The 17125-nt window shown below is 33.6% G+C and overlaps 1 protein-coding gene across 1 annotated transcript in view; it reads right to left on the bottom strand.

Moving 5' to 3' along the window:
- The window catches only part of SLC7A11 (solute carrier family 7 member 11), a 70912-nt gene that overhangs the window by 33253 nt on the left and 20534 nt on the right, over positions 1 to 17125 (bottom strand). The window contains exons 6-7 of the mRNA XM_004471969.3: positions 14285 to 14384; positions 8939 to 8983 (exon numbers count right to left, since the gene is read on the bottom strand). Of these exons, the coding sequence (XP_004472026.1) occupies positions 8939 to 8983; positions 14285 to 14384 (145 nt within the window). The remainder of the gene's footprint in view (positions 1 to 8938; positions 8984 to 14284; positions 14385 to 17125) is intronic.

The raw sequence follows: 17125 nt of genomic DNA, 5'->3' as shown, positions 1-17125 counted from the left end.
TTAATCTAATCATCTAAGCCATGCCATTGTGTGAATGGAAGAAGTTAAATAGGTAGCAAAAGATTTGTAAACACAGTAACATGGAAATGTAAATAATATAGAAATTTAGAGACAATTTTGCTATCTATCCCCCCGAGAGAATGACCATGATGGTAGAATTCAGGGAGAAGGAGAAGGGACATCATGAAAGGCCAACAGAAAGAGGTTCTGAAAGAGGTGGGACTTGGGATACCTATAAAAAGAACTGTGTGATTGGCAGTGTACTGGCCCTAGCAAAACTTTTATTCATAAAACCATGGATTATAATATTTAGTCTCTTTTCCATTTTGTGCTGTGTGCCTATCTATTATGATATATTTGATTGCTATGCCATAGACTTAATGTCATAAACCACCTCCCATATATTATTATACATATTACTATATAAAGCAGTAGGCTTTGTATGTGATCCCTTGCTTTCATGGCTGATATACATCAGTATTGTTTAGTGTTAAGGTTTTGTCACAGTTATCTCTGTGCTCTACTTCTATAATTTTGAGAGAAATAAGAGAACGAATGAATGAGAATATGGTACAGTAGTAAGTGGCTAGCTGTGAAAACCATGTGATTTCAAAAGCTATGAGCCTGTCTCCTCAGAAAACCAATTACAGAAAATTACAGAAATCTGACATATTTTTTAACACAATTACAGAGTCAGAGATTACTAATGCCTAAAACTGAGACTGAGACAATTTGGCTTCCTATGGAAAGGTGCTTTAAACAAAGGTGTCCCTTACCTTGCAATAAATGTATTTTAAACCCAACATTCGAGCAGTGCAGAAGGAAAGAAACAACTTGCCCTTGGTCACACGTCCTGATCTGATAACTCCTACAATGTTACAAATACACTAAAGGCATGATGTCTAATTACAACAATAAAAGGAATATGGATTACTATTAAATAAGCAGCTACTACAAGCAAGGTGATGTGTTAGACACATCAGTGCATTATTTCTAGTTCTCACAAAAACTCTGCCAAGTGAGATTAGGATCCCCACTTAACAGGTGGGTTAATGAATATTTATGAATTTTTGAAAGTTATTACCAAGCTCTATCTCTCTCTTCCCTTTTCTAGATAGGTAGGATAAAATTAAAATAAATAAAACCAATTCCAAAGTGGATTATTAGATGTGTCTAATACTTAAATGTAGAAAATCTGTTAGAGAAAATGCCTCTCTGCATAGGTAATTCCCTCCCAACATGTCTAGACGCAGAAGAAAAGTAAAGAAACATAGTAAAAGACTACTATAAGCATTTTGGACCATGAAGGCTTACAGACTATTTTATACCTTCTGTAAGTATATCCAGCAAAAATAGTAAACAGAATGAGCCAGTCAGATCAAGACTTTGTCAGATTTCATAAAGGAGTTCTGGGTAAGATAGTGAACCTAAAAACAGGTGACTGCAGTGGAAATACAAACAGTCCATCCATTATCTCAGCAGATCAGCCAACAGTGTGATGATGACAGTATGGGTGTGAGCATGCAAATATTTAGTTCAGTAGGGAAAAAAAAGATATCTGCCAGGAAATTCATTCTGATTACGATGCATGAGTGTATTGCCACCTGAGGGAGGTGAGAGACTATTAAATAAAAAGCAGTTCTCATCATCTTCTGAACCTTTTAACTACTAATAATTGGGTACTTTGCTGATGATGCAGAACAACTTTCAAGCTGATTAATAAGTCATGTGTGGAAAAAAGGCACCCCCGTTCATAAAACAATTATGCTAATCCTCTAATTTTTTCAAAGATTATGAAATATTTTAATCTTTGAAGAATATAAGTTTCCGTTGCAGATGGTCTTTGTATATAATTTGTGGTGCTAATTAACATTTTTGAATTTCACATATTTTATCCTCATAACCCCATGAGAGCTATAATATAGGGATTATTACCCTCCATTTTAAAGTGGTAAACAAAGATTTAGAAGCAATTTAGAGGTCTGTCCAAGGTCAAGCAGCTAGTTAAGAGGAACAGGAATTGAATTTTGATTTCCTGATTCAGTGCTATTTTCAAAGACTCAGTAAGTAAATATTTTTTTAAGTTCATAAAAGTGAAGGAAATCTCTGCTTCCCTGGAAAGTCTCAGCTTCATTTGGTTGATTTTAGATGTTTACATTGTTAATACAGGTTTAGCTTATGCCTAAAGAAATTCAAAATTTGCTCATTTTAATGAATAGATCAATAATCTGAGTCAATGTTTGAATGTGACTAGAACAAAATTATCAAAAGTAATTTAGTACCTGGCATGTGTAAATACAATGGCCTGAATGAATCTCATCTCTACACATAATGCACAAGATGGGGCATTTCTCTACTTTATTGAAAATCTTAACCAACATGGACTCTGAAAGAACACCCAAGCAGCAGGCCATGAACTAGATATTAGTGGTCTAAGAAGTTTTTCACAACCTTTGTCCTGGAGTGTCAGATATATTTATGAGCTACCTTCTTGGCATAATTATGTAACTATCTAATCTGGGCATAGAGAAGGATAGGCAGTGACCAAGTTCTGTTAGGAGAATATAGAGTGGGAAGCTACAAAAGTGTGAAGTCTACGGCAGGTGACTGACTTACTATTTCTGATTATGGAAGGTATTTTCTTTCAGATAAGAGGATTTTAAACCTGGATCCTCTGGTGTGAGCCCTTTAGCTTCTCATTTGGGTTGTACTTATTAACAGTCAAAACATTTGGCCCTCACAACTTCTGTCACTAAACCAAGAATTTATCAAAGCTTGAAATAGTCACAGCAATTAGTAGGCTACTAATCAGCATATGCAAGAGAAAAATATTGGCAGCCCAATTCAAGGAATTCAGTTTCTTTGTATGAATGAATTCTATTCATTATACCACTTTCTAGTCTCTGTTTTATGATTATTTTAGGAAAAAGACATATAGCATAAAATTAAATCAGCCAAGATCATTACTCCTACATTGTGAGTTCATGCTTATAGAGTCAAAATACAAACTTCAATAAGATTAAAATTAGAGTTTAGAAGCAACCAGTATGAAAGGAAGTGAAATATCCATCAGCATTGCCTTTCAAATTCTAACTCATAATGGGGATGGATTCCTTAAAATTAAAATAATAATAAAAAAAACCTAAATGGCTTCCACAAAGCACCTGAAGGATTAATATCTGTCTTTTTTGATTACCCGTGATATAAAACTATAATATAATCCTATAATTTCTGCACCACTTATTTGATACTTCAGTCTTACATGAACAAACTGTCTTTGAGCCAAATGTAGTTTTTATGCATATGTGAAGCTGAGAAATGCAAGAATTTTGATCCCAAGGTACATCAACCACATGTTCTATTAGTGAGACATTTTTAGAGTGAGCAAAAGCAAGGAAAAATAACTGGGTGACCTTGCTCACTGAACACAGAATTGTCTCTTCTCTGTGACATCTGGCCAAATTTGACCTTTTGTATGCCTCAGTAGCTCAACCAGTAAAATTATTCTCATACTCTGAAACATATTTAAAATAGATTTACCAAATTTTATGTATATTTCCCAGAAGAAAAATACAAAACAGAATGATTTAAATTAAGCTATCAATTATTTCAACCATTGAAGAGAAGTAGTGGCACATTTAAAAATAATCCCAATAGTGTATTACTGTTGTTAAAAAGAGGCCTCGAATGGCCAAAGGGATATATGTGAACTTGTGCAGAAATTCAGTTCCATAATTTAACTTTAATATGAGATCTCAGTTTTTAAGAGATTCACTTGGCAAATATTTTTATAAATGAAATGTCTTGAATAAATTCAGATTTTTCTATAAACGTTTATTTTTGATAAGGTAACTTTCTATGAAAATTAGCTTAAAAACCTTATGATTATATATCACTTGAGCACTTGAAAATAAAATTTGGAAATATTCTAAGAATGTAGTCAACATTAACTTATAATTAAAAATCCTGAAATAAATTAACAAAATCTTAATCTTACTGAAATCTGCACACATATAATCAAGACATATGCTATTTTCCAGCAACTGTTAAGTTAGAAAGCTAGAAAGCATATAAAACAGATTTGTCTCTCTTAGGGAACTGTATACTTAAAAAGCCAAAGTATTAGATAAGACTTTAAATCCACCCTAAATGTTTTATCATGCAACCTTGCTTCAACACATTTGGGCAAAGTGTTTTGTTTTGTTTTGTTTTGCTTTGCTTTGCTTCTAATCAAGTTAACAGTCATATGTGTCTTACAAGCAACAGGCCTCGTAAAACAATATGGTTTTATTGGTAAATGACTTTGTGTGGTTTAATTGTACATCGATAAGGAATTAAAACACATATACTAAGAATTTAAGGTAGGAACATTGGAACTGAGTAAGAATAATGTGGTTGTTTGGACCATTTGTAAGCCAACCAGTCTGATCCATCACACTGCCTTCAAGGCCTTTCGGCATTTTTCCCCAACCAAGTTTCTCTTCCTCTAAGTTATCATTGGTAAAAGGTGTGATGACTTTCAGGCATCAATTAATATAAATTGGTAGCAGGCAAAGTATTAATTAAACATGACACTCTGATTATTTAAACCTTCTATTAAAGTTTTTTATTCAGAGCATGTTGATAACCTGCTCTTCAAAATTGACTGATGATATCAAGCTTTACTGACTTCATCTAAGTGTACTGCTTCCAAAGTCTTCAGAAAAGAAGGTTTAAATGAAGTGAGAAGAACACTGAGAAAAGTCTAATAAACAAATTGACTAATCTCAGACCCTCAAGGTCAAAGCACAGCAATTCATTTCTTGGTTTTCATCAACACAAGGCATCATTTATCAATAGAAGACCAGAATTACAAACATTATACATCTCAATGATAAGTTCTTTGTGCAGCATAACTTTCTGAACAATGATAAATTACATAGGTCCCAGAAAAGTAAAGCTCATTACATTTGCAAATAAAAACACTGATTTTTAAAAACAAATGTCTACGCTGGCAATCATTATGACTACACATGCAATTTTGGGGAAAAAGAGCATTTTAAAATTCAGACATTCCTTAGGATGCTATCATGTCCATGGTCCAAACTTTGGACATTCATGGTCTTCAAAATAATGTCCTTACTCCAATGTATTCAGTTTTAGAGCCAGCCACCATGCAAAAGATTAATTGTAAATGCCATCTTTATATTCCCATAAAAGTTCAATAGCAATTACATATATATATGAAAATATGAAATGCCTATTGAAAGATTTGCTACTCCAATAGATCCAAAGCTATTTCTTGGAGAGGAAGACATTATAAAATGGACCACAGGAAACTTTCTTAACATTATAAATGCAATCAGGTACACTGAAATTTTGTCCAAAATGTTAGAATTAATGCTTTCCAAGCTTTAAAGTGTAGGTGATATTTGATAGATGAAAGAGGTGAAGAACTAGTTATTTTGATTCCATTACTCTCCCAGTTTCTCTCTCACTCGTTACACCACTTAAGGAATTGTTCTATAATCCATGCTTGCAATGGATTATATTATTCCATAGATTAATGTTAAGTAACTTGAAAGATTTCCACTGAAATTAAATTACACACGGGGAGGTAGTAGTCAAAGATGATTGTGAAAACTTGCTCTGCATTCTATATATCTTAAATCATATTGCAGTTTTTACTGTTCTAAATTAATTATCATCTGTTCCATTAGGTCACAATTTTAGGGAAGTTTTATTGCCTAGGTGGAGGAGGATAGTAAAAGTTGTTGTATCTTCGGCTGATGATTCATTTCACCAGCTGCCAGAAAGTTGCATGTTGCAGCACACCTGGAGGCATGCAACTGTGACTGATTGGGAAACACATTTATCTGGGCAAGTCACAAGAGAGATGGAATCATAATTATTCTTCCTTGTAACTAAAGGTATTTGGAGCTGTGTCTACTTAATACCTGTGTTACAAAATAATACAAATTACATATCTGGACTAGGTCCATAATATTTTACCATCTGTTCAAGATATATTTCCAAAAGCATTCTCTATGTTTGAAAAATAAGATTTCATTTTAAAAGACCTGGACTGATTATCAACATTGCAAGGAAATTTTATTTTTAAAATGAGGTCATTGATTAAATTGCTCAAAACCTTGAATCTGTTTGGTTGATAAGCAATTAATACAATCCTGACCTGTACTGTACACTACAGGGATTTTGTGCATTTCTCATATTCTGATTTTGAGAAAACAAATGCATTGGCTAAATTTTACACAAAATCCAACATGTGACAATTGAATACCTGAGTACCTAATTTGAAAGAACAAAAAGTATCAGAGGTTTTTCCTTCAAAATATTCCTTACCAGTTTGCACATACCTGAACCTCAAAAATCCAATAGTTCTTATCTAACCTCTTCTGAGAAATTCCTCAGTTTAATATCATATAAAGTAATATTTCAAATTAAAAGTATTCCAGGATTATTTAATGAAGTGTACAGAATCATGATTTCCAGAAAGTGAAAATATTTTATCCAATGTAACCAGTGATAATAAAGTTAGTCTAAATCAGTTTTGGTAGTACTTTTTAATTTCTATAAAACTCTCACATCTTTTATTTTTTCCTTTTAAATGGTAAGTTTATTTTCTGTATACATAAAAACTCAATGAAATCTCTACACAGAATGCATCATAAAATGCATATTCAATTTCACTGAACGTTCCAAGAATAGGCTTCAATACAGTATGAAATAATTTTTATATTTGTTTCAAAAGTCCAGAAAAAAGTGAAACACTTTGGATATTGAAACCTAGAAAACACTGTTATATGAATAACTTTACACGTGTTCCTAAAATATGTATAATAAGAATAGTAGTAACAACAACCAATTATGTAGAGATTAAAAAATGAGAATCACTAATCTAAACACATCACATATATTAACTCAATAACACAACGGTAGGTGCTATCAATATTCACATTTTTCCAGATAAGATATTTCTTTACAACAAAAACTCTGCATCACTGTATCATTAATCTTTGGGATTTGTATACTTTGAATCACGGATATAATCAATAAGTGAACTTAATGCTTTAAGAAAGAAAGCAACGTGGAGAGGCAGTCCCTGATGCATATGCCACTCTGATGGAATACAACAGAAATTTATGTTGGGGTGATATTGGCATAAATAGCACTAAAATATACTTAATATACCTAATAGTATTATTGTATATACAGCAAACAAAACACTATTTTTAAACTGTTATATAACTTTTAAAAAGAATATGAACTATATATATGTCACTGATGTACCATTTAATAAATTTAACAATACAGGTCATGTCCTCAGATCTACAATTTTTCATTTCCTCATGAGAGATACTTTCTTGTATTAGATTTAATAATTGGTCTCTTTAAAATGTTACACTTAAAAGAGACAGTCACAAACCATAGTAGTCTCTTGTGCACAATGGGAATTCAATAAATATTTTACAGATTGAGTAAAAGCTGCCTTTTCTCTATATTGCCACCTATACACCAATTGTTCTCAAACATTAAAAACAGGGCAAACCATTTATCTCTGTATTCCTAAGTATGAGTTTAGAGTCATAAGGTAGCTGATCATTCCCAAGTAATACTAAAAAGACTAGCTCCTGAAAAGTGTATGTTCTCCACGGATATTCCAGTTATAATTGACAATACCATCATATTTCCTAATAAAATACCTACTCATTTATTTAAAATATGTATTGATTTGCATAAGAGTTGAATCAGGCACTCTGAAAGATCATTGTAATCTCATTTCCTAGTTTGTCTATTCTAAAGCTCTGACAACTCTGGTACCTGCCCAGTATAACTGGTTTAACTATCGCTCAATATACCTGGAGCCAGAATTTCTTAGTCTATCGTAATTTGAATTATTAACCCTTAGGCCTATTCTCTAACATCGAGGCTGTTTCATACTGATTCACTTTTGTACTTGTGGTTACTTTTCCTGAAAATTTTTTCTCTTCTCTCTTTTCTCTCTCTAGCACTTACATTTGAGACTCCAAATAAGCACACATCTCTAGATACAGTTAATTACCTCCTCCTTTTCTTTCTCTCAAACTGGGACCATAACCTAATATGGCAGCACTCATGCTGTGTTACATCTATTCATGTACCCATTTGACTGATTGAATAGACTATAAATTATGTGAGGGCAAGATGTTCCTAGAAAATGGTTGACACATAGTAAATGCTCAATTGAAGTCAGATGAATTAAATAACTTCAGGGTTCAGGCCATATTTTGCACTCTAATTCTTGATTTTTCTCTCTTCTGCCCATGGATTTTTTGGATTGTTTTCCTGTACACAGTCAAATGCTTATCCACAAATCATAAAAATAATTCATTCTTATAGTAGACCAGTTTAGAAGCATTATATAAATCATCAGTATAGCAACTAATCATCAAAAATGTTACCTGGAGAAAAAAGTAAAAGCAATATCCAACTCTCAGAATTTATAGTTTCCTATGACATCCTACAGATATTTCCAGGCTTCATAATTAATTATTCATTAATTATATTAGTTTCTACAATTGGGTAGTTATAAAAATCCATATGAATTTTTAGAAATAATTCACTTTTTGAGTTCATGTCTTATGGAACACTTGTAGATAGTTAAGAGTCCATGTTAAGTTATACGTTCAGGTTTATAAGAGGTTGGTTACTAAAATTTAACTTTATTCTTTTATATTTTCAGGTTATAAGTAGTTTAGTATTAACATAGAATATACAATGAAGTTGTTTACATACAACTTATGACAAATTCAAATAAACTTTATAAGTCTAAGAGAAAAATAATGATAATTATAATGTTGAATAGCTCATGCTGAATCCCTTTTCAGAGCCACTTTTCAACTACATAACCTTAAATTTTATCCCTCGTAAAAAGTGCAGTGTAAATACATCTACTTACTTTTCAGGATTTTCCACTTCTTCAGTAACAAAGTTGAGGTAAAACCTAAGAAAATATACAAATACATTACAAACTATTAACCTATTTTATTCTCATAGTCCAAAGTTTCAAACTTTTGAATATATAAAACTGAAATCAGAATTATGAAAACATTGCAAATAAATACTTAAAAAGTTTTTACTCCAACAACCAAAACTCCCACAAATCATTTTCAAATCTGTTACATATTTATGGAGAGCCTAAGGTGTCAGACACAGGATATAAAGGTCGAAGTTCATAGTCCCTCTCTTCAAGTAGCTCATAGTTTGTAGAAAGTTCTATAGGAAAGTATGAACAATGCTGGAGGCAGCCAAAGGGCACCATGGGAGCTCAAGAGGCACCTGCCCAGCCTGGGGGAGTCAGGGAAGCTTTCTTGGAGGAGGTGACACTCAAACTGAGTCTTCAAGAATGCTTAACAGTATGGAAAGGATATTCCAGGCTGAGTATAGGGCCGGAGCACAGTGGGGTGGAAGAACAGTTGTGCTAAGAAGATTGAGCAGTCTTTGAGCATTCTGCAGCACGAGTGTGGCAAAGGGGATGGGAAAAGAAATTCAGTATGGGGTAGTCTTTGCCTTCTGCAAGCCCAATTTTTAATAGTAAAATTGGTCAACCAAAAGTTAGAGTCCAATATAAATACAACAGTAGACTTTCTCAATTTTAGAGAACCATTATTGGCTTCCTAGATATAAAGGCAGTGGGCAGAAAAGAACTGAAAATGGGATAAAAGTTAGTAAGTTCTCTATTTGCACTTCTTCCTTTCAGTTCACTGTATTCTAGCGTACATCCCAAATAATCTGAAATCATACAGCAATGAATTTGCTGTTTCCCTTTTTGTGTATAATTAGGCAGTTAATTTTAGGCACAGTGTCAGTCATTATACTATTAGTTGACAACTAGAGAGCAGAACATTTTGGACATTTTCCAAGTTCTGAAAACTTTTGTAGGTCTCATAAGTGACAAAAAAAGCATTCTAGATACACAATCTTTCACTTTCAAGTTCCACGGGATCACAAATATCACCCTAAACCACAGTCCCTTAGATTCTCAGATTCCTTTCCTTCATTTTGTGACTTAAACAATAGCAATCCCTTGTATCCTTGACTTATTTTTCCAACCTAAAGGGACTTCTGGAAACAATTTAAAGTTATCAGTTCTCTTTCAAGACTCCAAGATATAAGGTTGAGGCTGACTCCATCCTCACACAAACATATAAATATCCAGATCATGAAAATGGGAAAACCAGGGGGTCATAATGAGAAGAGCTGAACAGAAAAAGACCAAGGCCATTCTTCCTCTTCATTTCAGAGGTTTAAAGAATTTTCATAAAAAAAAGATATATTCCCAGTATATATACTCTTTTGTTCCCTTACCATTCCTTGGAAGGTAAAAGAACTTGACACAGATACACAGGAACACAGTCTATAGGTACATATTCTCTGCAATCTAAAAACAAATGGCTGCAATGTTAGTTCATCAGCCCTTAATAATTCTGTATTTCATAACTTAAAACAAAGATGAGGAAATCTGTCTTAATCCATCATTATAAAAACTCCATTTAACTTCACAAGTAGGCGGCTGATGTTCAATTTTAAGATATCTAATATTTTAGGACTGTGTTTTAAGTAGAAGCACTTAAATAGCTTAGAGAACAATAGCAATAAAGGTGATCTAAAAAGTTAGCAGGCAAGGATTTTTTTAAAAAACTAGAAAGTAAGTTTCTGAAAATATGGCTTACAGTTATATCAGGAAAGCAAGTAACAATCAATACATATAACTGGAATATGCACTCCAAGGGATTTGATGTGTTCGTTATAAGCCTGAGGCAATGGGATTTAAAGGAAGAAAATGCAGAAGAAAAAAAGAGAAAAAACTACACACACATACAACAAAACAAGACCAAAAAAAGCAATATTTCTGGGTTTCTCATGTCAAAAATAGCCAGTTCATTCTTAACAGTTGTTATAGAAACTGGCCTTTTTCAACAATGTTAAAACAAGAAAGGAAATATTTGTGAAAAAAGAACACAATTTCAAATATTTGCTGTAGCCCCAGAGAACAGTGAAAAGGAAAGGGCTTGGGGCAGGGTGGGGATGGGAAGGAGGAAACTTCTCATTTTGTTCCAAACAATCACATCCTGTGGGAAATACACCTTTTTGCTCTCCTGGTCTCCAGCAACAAGTCCATAGTATCCTTCTGGGTTTACATCTCCTGAAGGCCTCTAGAGAATATGCACGAGAATTATTGTTCCAGCTCTTCCATGATTGTATATAGAAGGTACTGCAAAGCCGGCAGTACATCCCAATACCCAACTGCCTGAATTGTTTTAAAAAGAAGCTTATGCTTTAGATTAGATTTGACACAATGGTACAAAATAATCCCAGCAGGTGTTTAGAAAAGACTAAATCCATTGAGGATAGGATTTTAAAGGGGAAAAAAAGACAGAGAAAAACTATTTTCTATCACACAGTTTAGGAAAAAAAAAATCCCACCAAGCAATATTTAGCTTTGAATTGGGTTATGGGACTGAAATTGGTTGAGTTCCCAAGGGCCACACGGGAGACTGGCAGATGTATTTCTCTGAATGCAGACATTGGCAATCATATTAAAGCCGTTCTGACCCAATTCTGTGATGTGACCTGGTTGGTTTAATGATTTCTTTTCCCCTAATCATGTTTCTATGAAGGGATATTCATCCTTCTAGAAAGCCTCTGCGTTCCTCATGGCCAAAAGCTTACTCTTTTCAGATTCCCCAAGGTTTGGCGGTGTCTCTTTGCTATTCAAAATGTAGGAGTCAGAAATTGCTGTTCCAGCAGGGTGGCCAGGATCACAGCAGTTCTTCTGCTTTCACTTACACCCTGGGTGGTAAATTCTGATGACAATAGATACTTCTGTCTCACTCTATTTGCAATTCCCACCTTTTTTCCATCAAATATGCTTAATTCTAAAACTCAACCTTGTACTTATAGTATGAAAGACAGGGAAAGGATAGAAAGATCGGGTCAAATTTAGAAAATGAATAATTGCTCCTCCCTCTCAGAATTCTTTTAGCATCCATCTTATTCCATTTACATCCAAATATTAACTTTTCCTCTAGATCTCCAACAAACTATTTCCTCTAAACATAGTTTCTTTTTTCTAAGAGTGATGGCTGTAGATTAACAACTGGATTATTTCTACCTATTCACAAAGCAGCATTCAGGTAGTCCAACAACCAGTTAAAGAAACACATTACTTATCTGTCTCCTTCATAAGCCAAACATAACAGATAACATTTCATTTTAAATCCTGGCCTTATTTTTCTATGCTGTGATTGAACCCTCAGGGATATAAGGAAATAACAGTTTCCTGGTCTTTAAGATAGGGAGTGAACATGAGTATTAAGTGGGTAAAAATGTAAATAAAGGCTTATATGAGTCTCACTTAACCTGTAAAAAGAATGACATTTTAGGTTTGGCATCACTAAAATTAAATACTTAAGATAGTAAGATAATTCAACATGAAAAGTCCTCAAAAGCCTACAGAAGTGGACAAAATTTGCTCAAAATAAAGAAGGTGACCTGAATATTCAGTACTGGGTGGTGGGAAGGGGGGCAACGGGGGTGGCAGGGTAGAGGAATATTTTAAGATTCTGTGGGAACAGATGCATTGAGCTCACAGGCAAAAGAAACTCTATTCAACAGAATTAATCAAATCTCCCTTGTGACCGTCTCCACATTCCACATATCTCTTTGAATATTGCCTGGCTCCCAACACTTGGCTCCAGCTAAAAGCTTTCACCACCTCCCCACTTTGCTCTGCCTTTTCCCTATGACCCTCCACAGTAGCTTGGCTGTCGCTTCTGGTCTCCTAAGCTGTGATCATCAGGCTGAATAGCCATGGGATAGTTGATTCTGGGATCACAACACAGTTATTTTCTCTGCCCAGCACCACATTGTGCTTTGGACAAAAACAAAAAGACTTCAAAACTACTGAGTGATTTAAGACTATACACAATGGCTATAAAAATAAAAACTCTTCTGGGAATATACAACTATTTTGCATTAGTCTCCTCAGAGTTAACAATCTTCAAACATTTTTTGCCTCAAAAGAAATGTTGAAATATTAAGTTCCTATGCTTTACTTATTCTCTAATGCTAGATTTGCACAATTCAATTATGATTATAGGCTAAACACTCCATTTATTTTGAGATATATCTTTACTACACTTCATGCATTAGCTGGAAGGTATGAACCTAAAAATGAAAAAAACAAAAGGAAATTATATTTGTGTTTGAAATGGATTTGTATAATTTTTGAGCAAATGTAGTTTCCTGATACTATTTTTAGGCTCATACAATGTTCTCACAGGTAAAGCTGTACAACCATTAGATCTCTAATTAACAGAAAAAGAAAAATTGCCATTAATTACACTAAGTAAATGAAATTTAATCTTACTATAATGATTTGATCTTTAAATAATACTTTTCTACCGAGTGAGCTTTCTTGCAAGAGTCACTTCAACTAAATCCTCCTAGGTCAATAAAATTTAGCTGGGAGAAAAAAACACTACTCTTAACCATGATTATTGTTTTTCAAGTACTTGAAACAAAGCAAGGAATAAATACAAAGTTCTAATGCTTTGACCAGAACGTTATCGCAGTTGGACATGCATCAAAGGAAAATGTATCTGTAACAGAGTGATTGTAATTCTCTTTGCCACATATTTGTGTTTTCATAAAATATTTTAAGGAATTTGTAAGGGTTCTTAAAATGTAAGGAGGTTGTCAAGTACATCTGATTTTATTTATTTGTTTGTTTTGGTTTCTCCCCTGCTCTTAGAGTACCATTTTGCCTCTGGAGAATTTCTTCCTTATTTCTATATCTGAATTATATCCCTTTCTCATAGGAAAGTGGAGAAAAATCAATTAATCACTCTTTGTAAGTACCCTTGAAGCTTCAGATGAAAGACATTTTGAGAGGCAAGGTGCTAATCTATAATACTTCGGGCACTATCATGTCCTTACTGAGACATACTTGTAAGTGGTTTGTACTGGTGCTTAATACCCAGCATTTGTTTGCTTTTTATAGTATCAGGCTAAATCTCATAGTCACTTTGACTGGAAACCTTAGTTATCATGTTTGCTAAGCCATGTGTGCAGTAATTGGCCTTGTGGAGGGACTCCCTGCCATGCTTCCCATTTTAGGTATAGCATATAGCACCAAAGTGAGCTACTCACATTTGCCTAGCTAGCACTGTGTTTGGAACTTAAAGTAGCTGAAGAAATGAATAAACCTAAAAAGCCCACGTATTTATAGATGACAACTTACCAGCCAGCATAGGCGTACATTCCATAATAAAAAGCTAGAGGCAACCCCATAATACTCGCATCTCTTCCTGAAAAGGCATCTTGAAAATGCTGTGTTTGTCCTGCAATGAGAATAGAAAGACTTCAGACCTTTTAATTAATTGATTATTATTCATTCTTTAACCATAAATTTTTTGCTTTTAGATAATGTGGGTGGGTGGGTGATGATGAACCACTTATAACCAGACTGTTCCAGGTGACTGATTACTTAATCCCTAAGCAGTGCCTACTATATCTGCACCCATTATGAAGAACGAATCATCAGAGCACGCTGATCTCCACTAACACAACCCCATGTCTCTCTTTTAATAAAGTTAGAGCAAACAGGAGCATGCCATTTAAAAAACAATCCATTGTTTGAGCATGCCTATACCCTCGTAGAGTTTGATCATGAAAGACTAGAGACTCTTCCATAAACTATAGTTATTAGGAACATGTTAGTATTTTCAAAACTGAAGATAACATGATGTTTTAGAAATTCAAAGGAATATTCAAGGGTCTACCCTAAACAAGCAGGTGGCAAGAAACCGCAGAACCAGCTTCCCATACCGTTAAGCTTCCTTTCTGCTCTCTATTTATCCCCTGCAGCTCATTAGATACCTACCTCCTAGAATAAGGATTAGCAAATACCTCCTCAGGGCTTAGTCTGTACCCCCTCCCCACCCCCCCACATGCACACTTCTTTGTAAATAAAGTTTTATTTGAACTGGGCCCACAAAGTTGAAATTGTTAACAATCTCATCCTTTACAGAAAATGTACCCTGTTCCTGTCAAGGAATCCGTTTCCTTCTAGAAACACTGCATGTTATGTATGATTGTTTTCCAAGCTCACAACTTCTCTAATAAAAAAATATATTACAAAATAAAAAAGAAAACTACATTCACCTCTAAATAAATAAATGGGCTCTAACAAATTTGGCATCTATATATATAAACACTATTATTCAACACATTTTTTTTCTCTTTATTTTGTGAATGAAAATAGTTTTTTTTCTTTCTGGATAATTTGAAAAAACAAATTCAGATTCCCTTTAGTCAGTTAATATTCAGAGTTAAGCAAAATTTGTCTCTATTTCACAAAGAATACAGTAAGTGAGATTACGCAAATTGAAAAAGAGACTTTGTTTCACAAATCAGTATTCCTATAAGTAAACAAGAGGGGCATGGGAGGTAGATGATGTAAAGGAGACACACTTCCTTCAACATCAAACCTGTTTTTGCCTGCATTGCCCACATGCAATATATATATTGATATAAAATATATGCATACTGAAACCAAAATTGGAGAATGTTGAATAACACAATAAGTAGTTTTCTTTCAAAGTATTCAATTCCCAAATATAGCTCATTTTTAAAAATAAAATGTTGAATTCAGAAATCCCCCTGTTAGAATAAAAGCTTCTCTGTGGCCTTCCTGGAAGGAAATATAAATACTAGATTCAGATAAAGAAATTTGATAAATACTCTTTTATCATGATCTGTGGTCTCCTGGCCTAAAGAGGCAATATTCCTAAGAGTGCACACTGAACAGCTAGTAAGAAACCAAAACTCTACACAGTCTGGTTTTCAAGCACAAATTCTAAAAGTAACATTTTAAGAGAATAACAAAAGTGTGGTATCTAAACTTCAGGAATATTTTGAGTGAATGATGTGGTCTCAGGAGGATGAAAGTAGTGAAATTTAACGGAAAGTTTAACAAGTCCTAGTAAGAAATACAGAATATACCTCTATTTTCTGAGAGATCACAGTAGAAACTATGAAAATTCTTATTTGTAAAGTTTTTCTCTTTTTGAGTTTCAGATTAATGTGAGAAACGTGATCAAAGTAGAGATAAAGAAAATCACCATTTTATATTAATAGTGCAAATATACCTGCTAAGAATGCTCTCCAAAATATTAAAATTTACTTTAAATTTGATAAATTTAAATTTCTCTGTTGGGTAAGATATATAAAGAGGTTTAGTAACATTAAGCATCAACACTAAGTATTAATCAAAATATTACACAATAGTAAGTGCTAAAAAGGATCTAAGAGGTATATCATGACCTCTGCTCTCAAGAAATTTGAAATACAATAACATCTAAGCAACCTAACCCTATTTCACACATACATAAGTAAATGGAAAAACTGAGATAGTCTATACTACTATCTATAACGTCTTACACCCAAAAGAAAATGAAAGAAAAAAAATCTTAGTTTAAGGAAAAGTGTTCCATCTTTGAGAATTTAAATTAGAACTAAAGTATGGCCAATGACATGGGGTTTCTGCACTTTCCAAAAACTAAAGAAACACCTTACACAATAGTAAATAATAGTAATAAATAGTAAAGAAAAAGAACGAACTAACAAAACAGATTATTTTGCCTACATTTCTAATGGAGCAGATGTACTATGAGCAGTCCAGCTCTTTGGTCAAACAAGGTGAATTAGAAGAGAAAGTTCATATCTTCTCTTCAGTTTAAACTGTAGCATAAAAGATCTTTATGATTTATATTCTGAGCTGGCTGAAGTTGTGAATTTGGCAAAAACATTTAGCCAGCGGAGTTCTAAGATCCCCCACTAGGCTTATTAAATGGACAACAGCAGCTCCTTTCCCCAGCTACTGAGTGACTGATCTTTTAATGCTTGCTTTTGTTTAATGCTTTTACCAACAGCAATGATTTTGCTGAACTTTAGCATTTTCTTTTGCCTTGTGTAATTCTCCTCCTGAAACTTCATTAAATTTCTCTATAAATTCCCTTCCTTGGAATAGACAATATCAATGTAAACATTAAATATTTAACATGTCATTCATTTAAATTTC

Source organism: Dasypus novemcinctus, chromosome 1 (genome assembly GCF_030445035.2).
Source record: "Dasypus novemcinctus isolate mDasNov1 chromosome 1, mDasNov1.1.hap2, whole genome shotgun sequence".
Classification (NCBI taxonomy): Eukaryota; Metazoa; Chordata; class Mammalia; order Cingulata; family Dasypodidae; genus Dasypus; species Dasypus novemcinctus.
The sequence above is the reverse complement of the archived record's forward strand: the minus strand, read 5'-3'. Positions and strand labels throughout refer to the sequence as shown.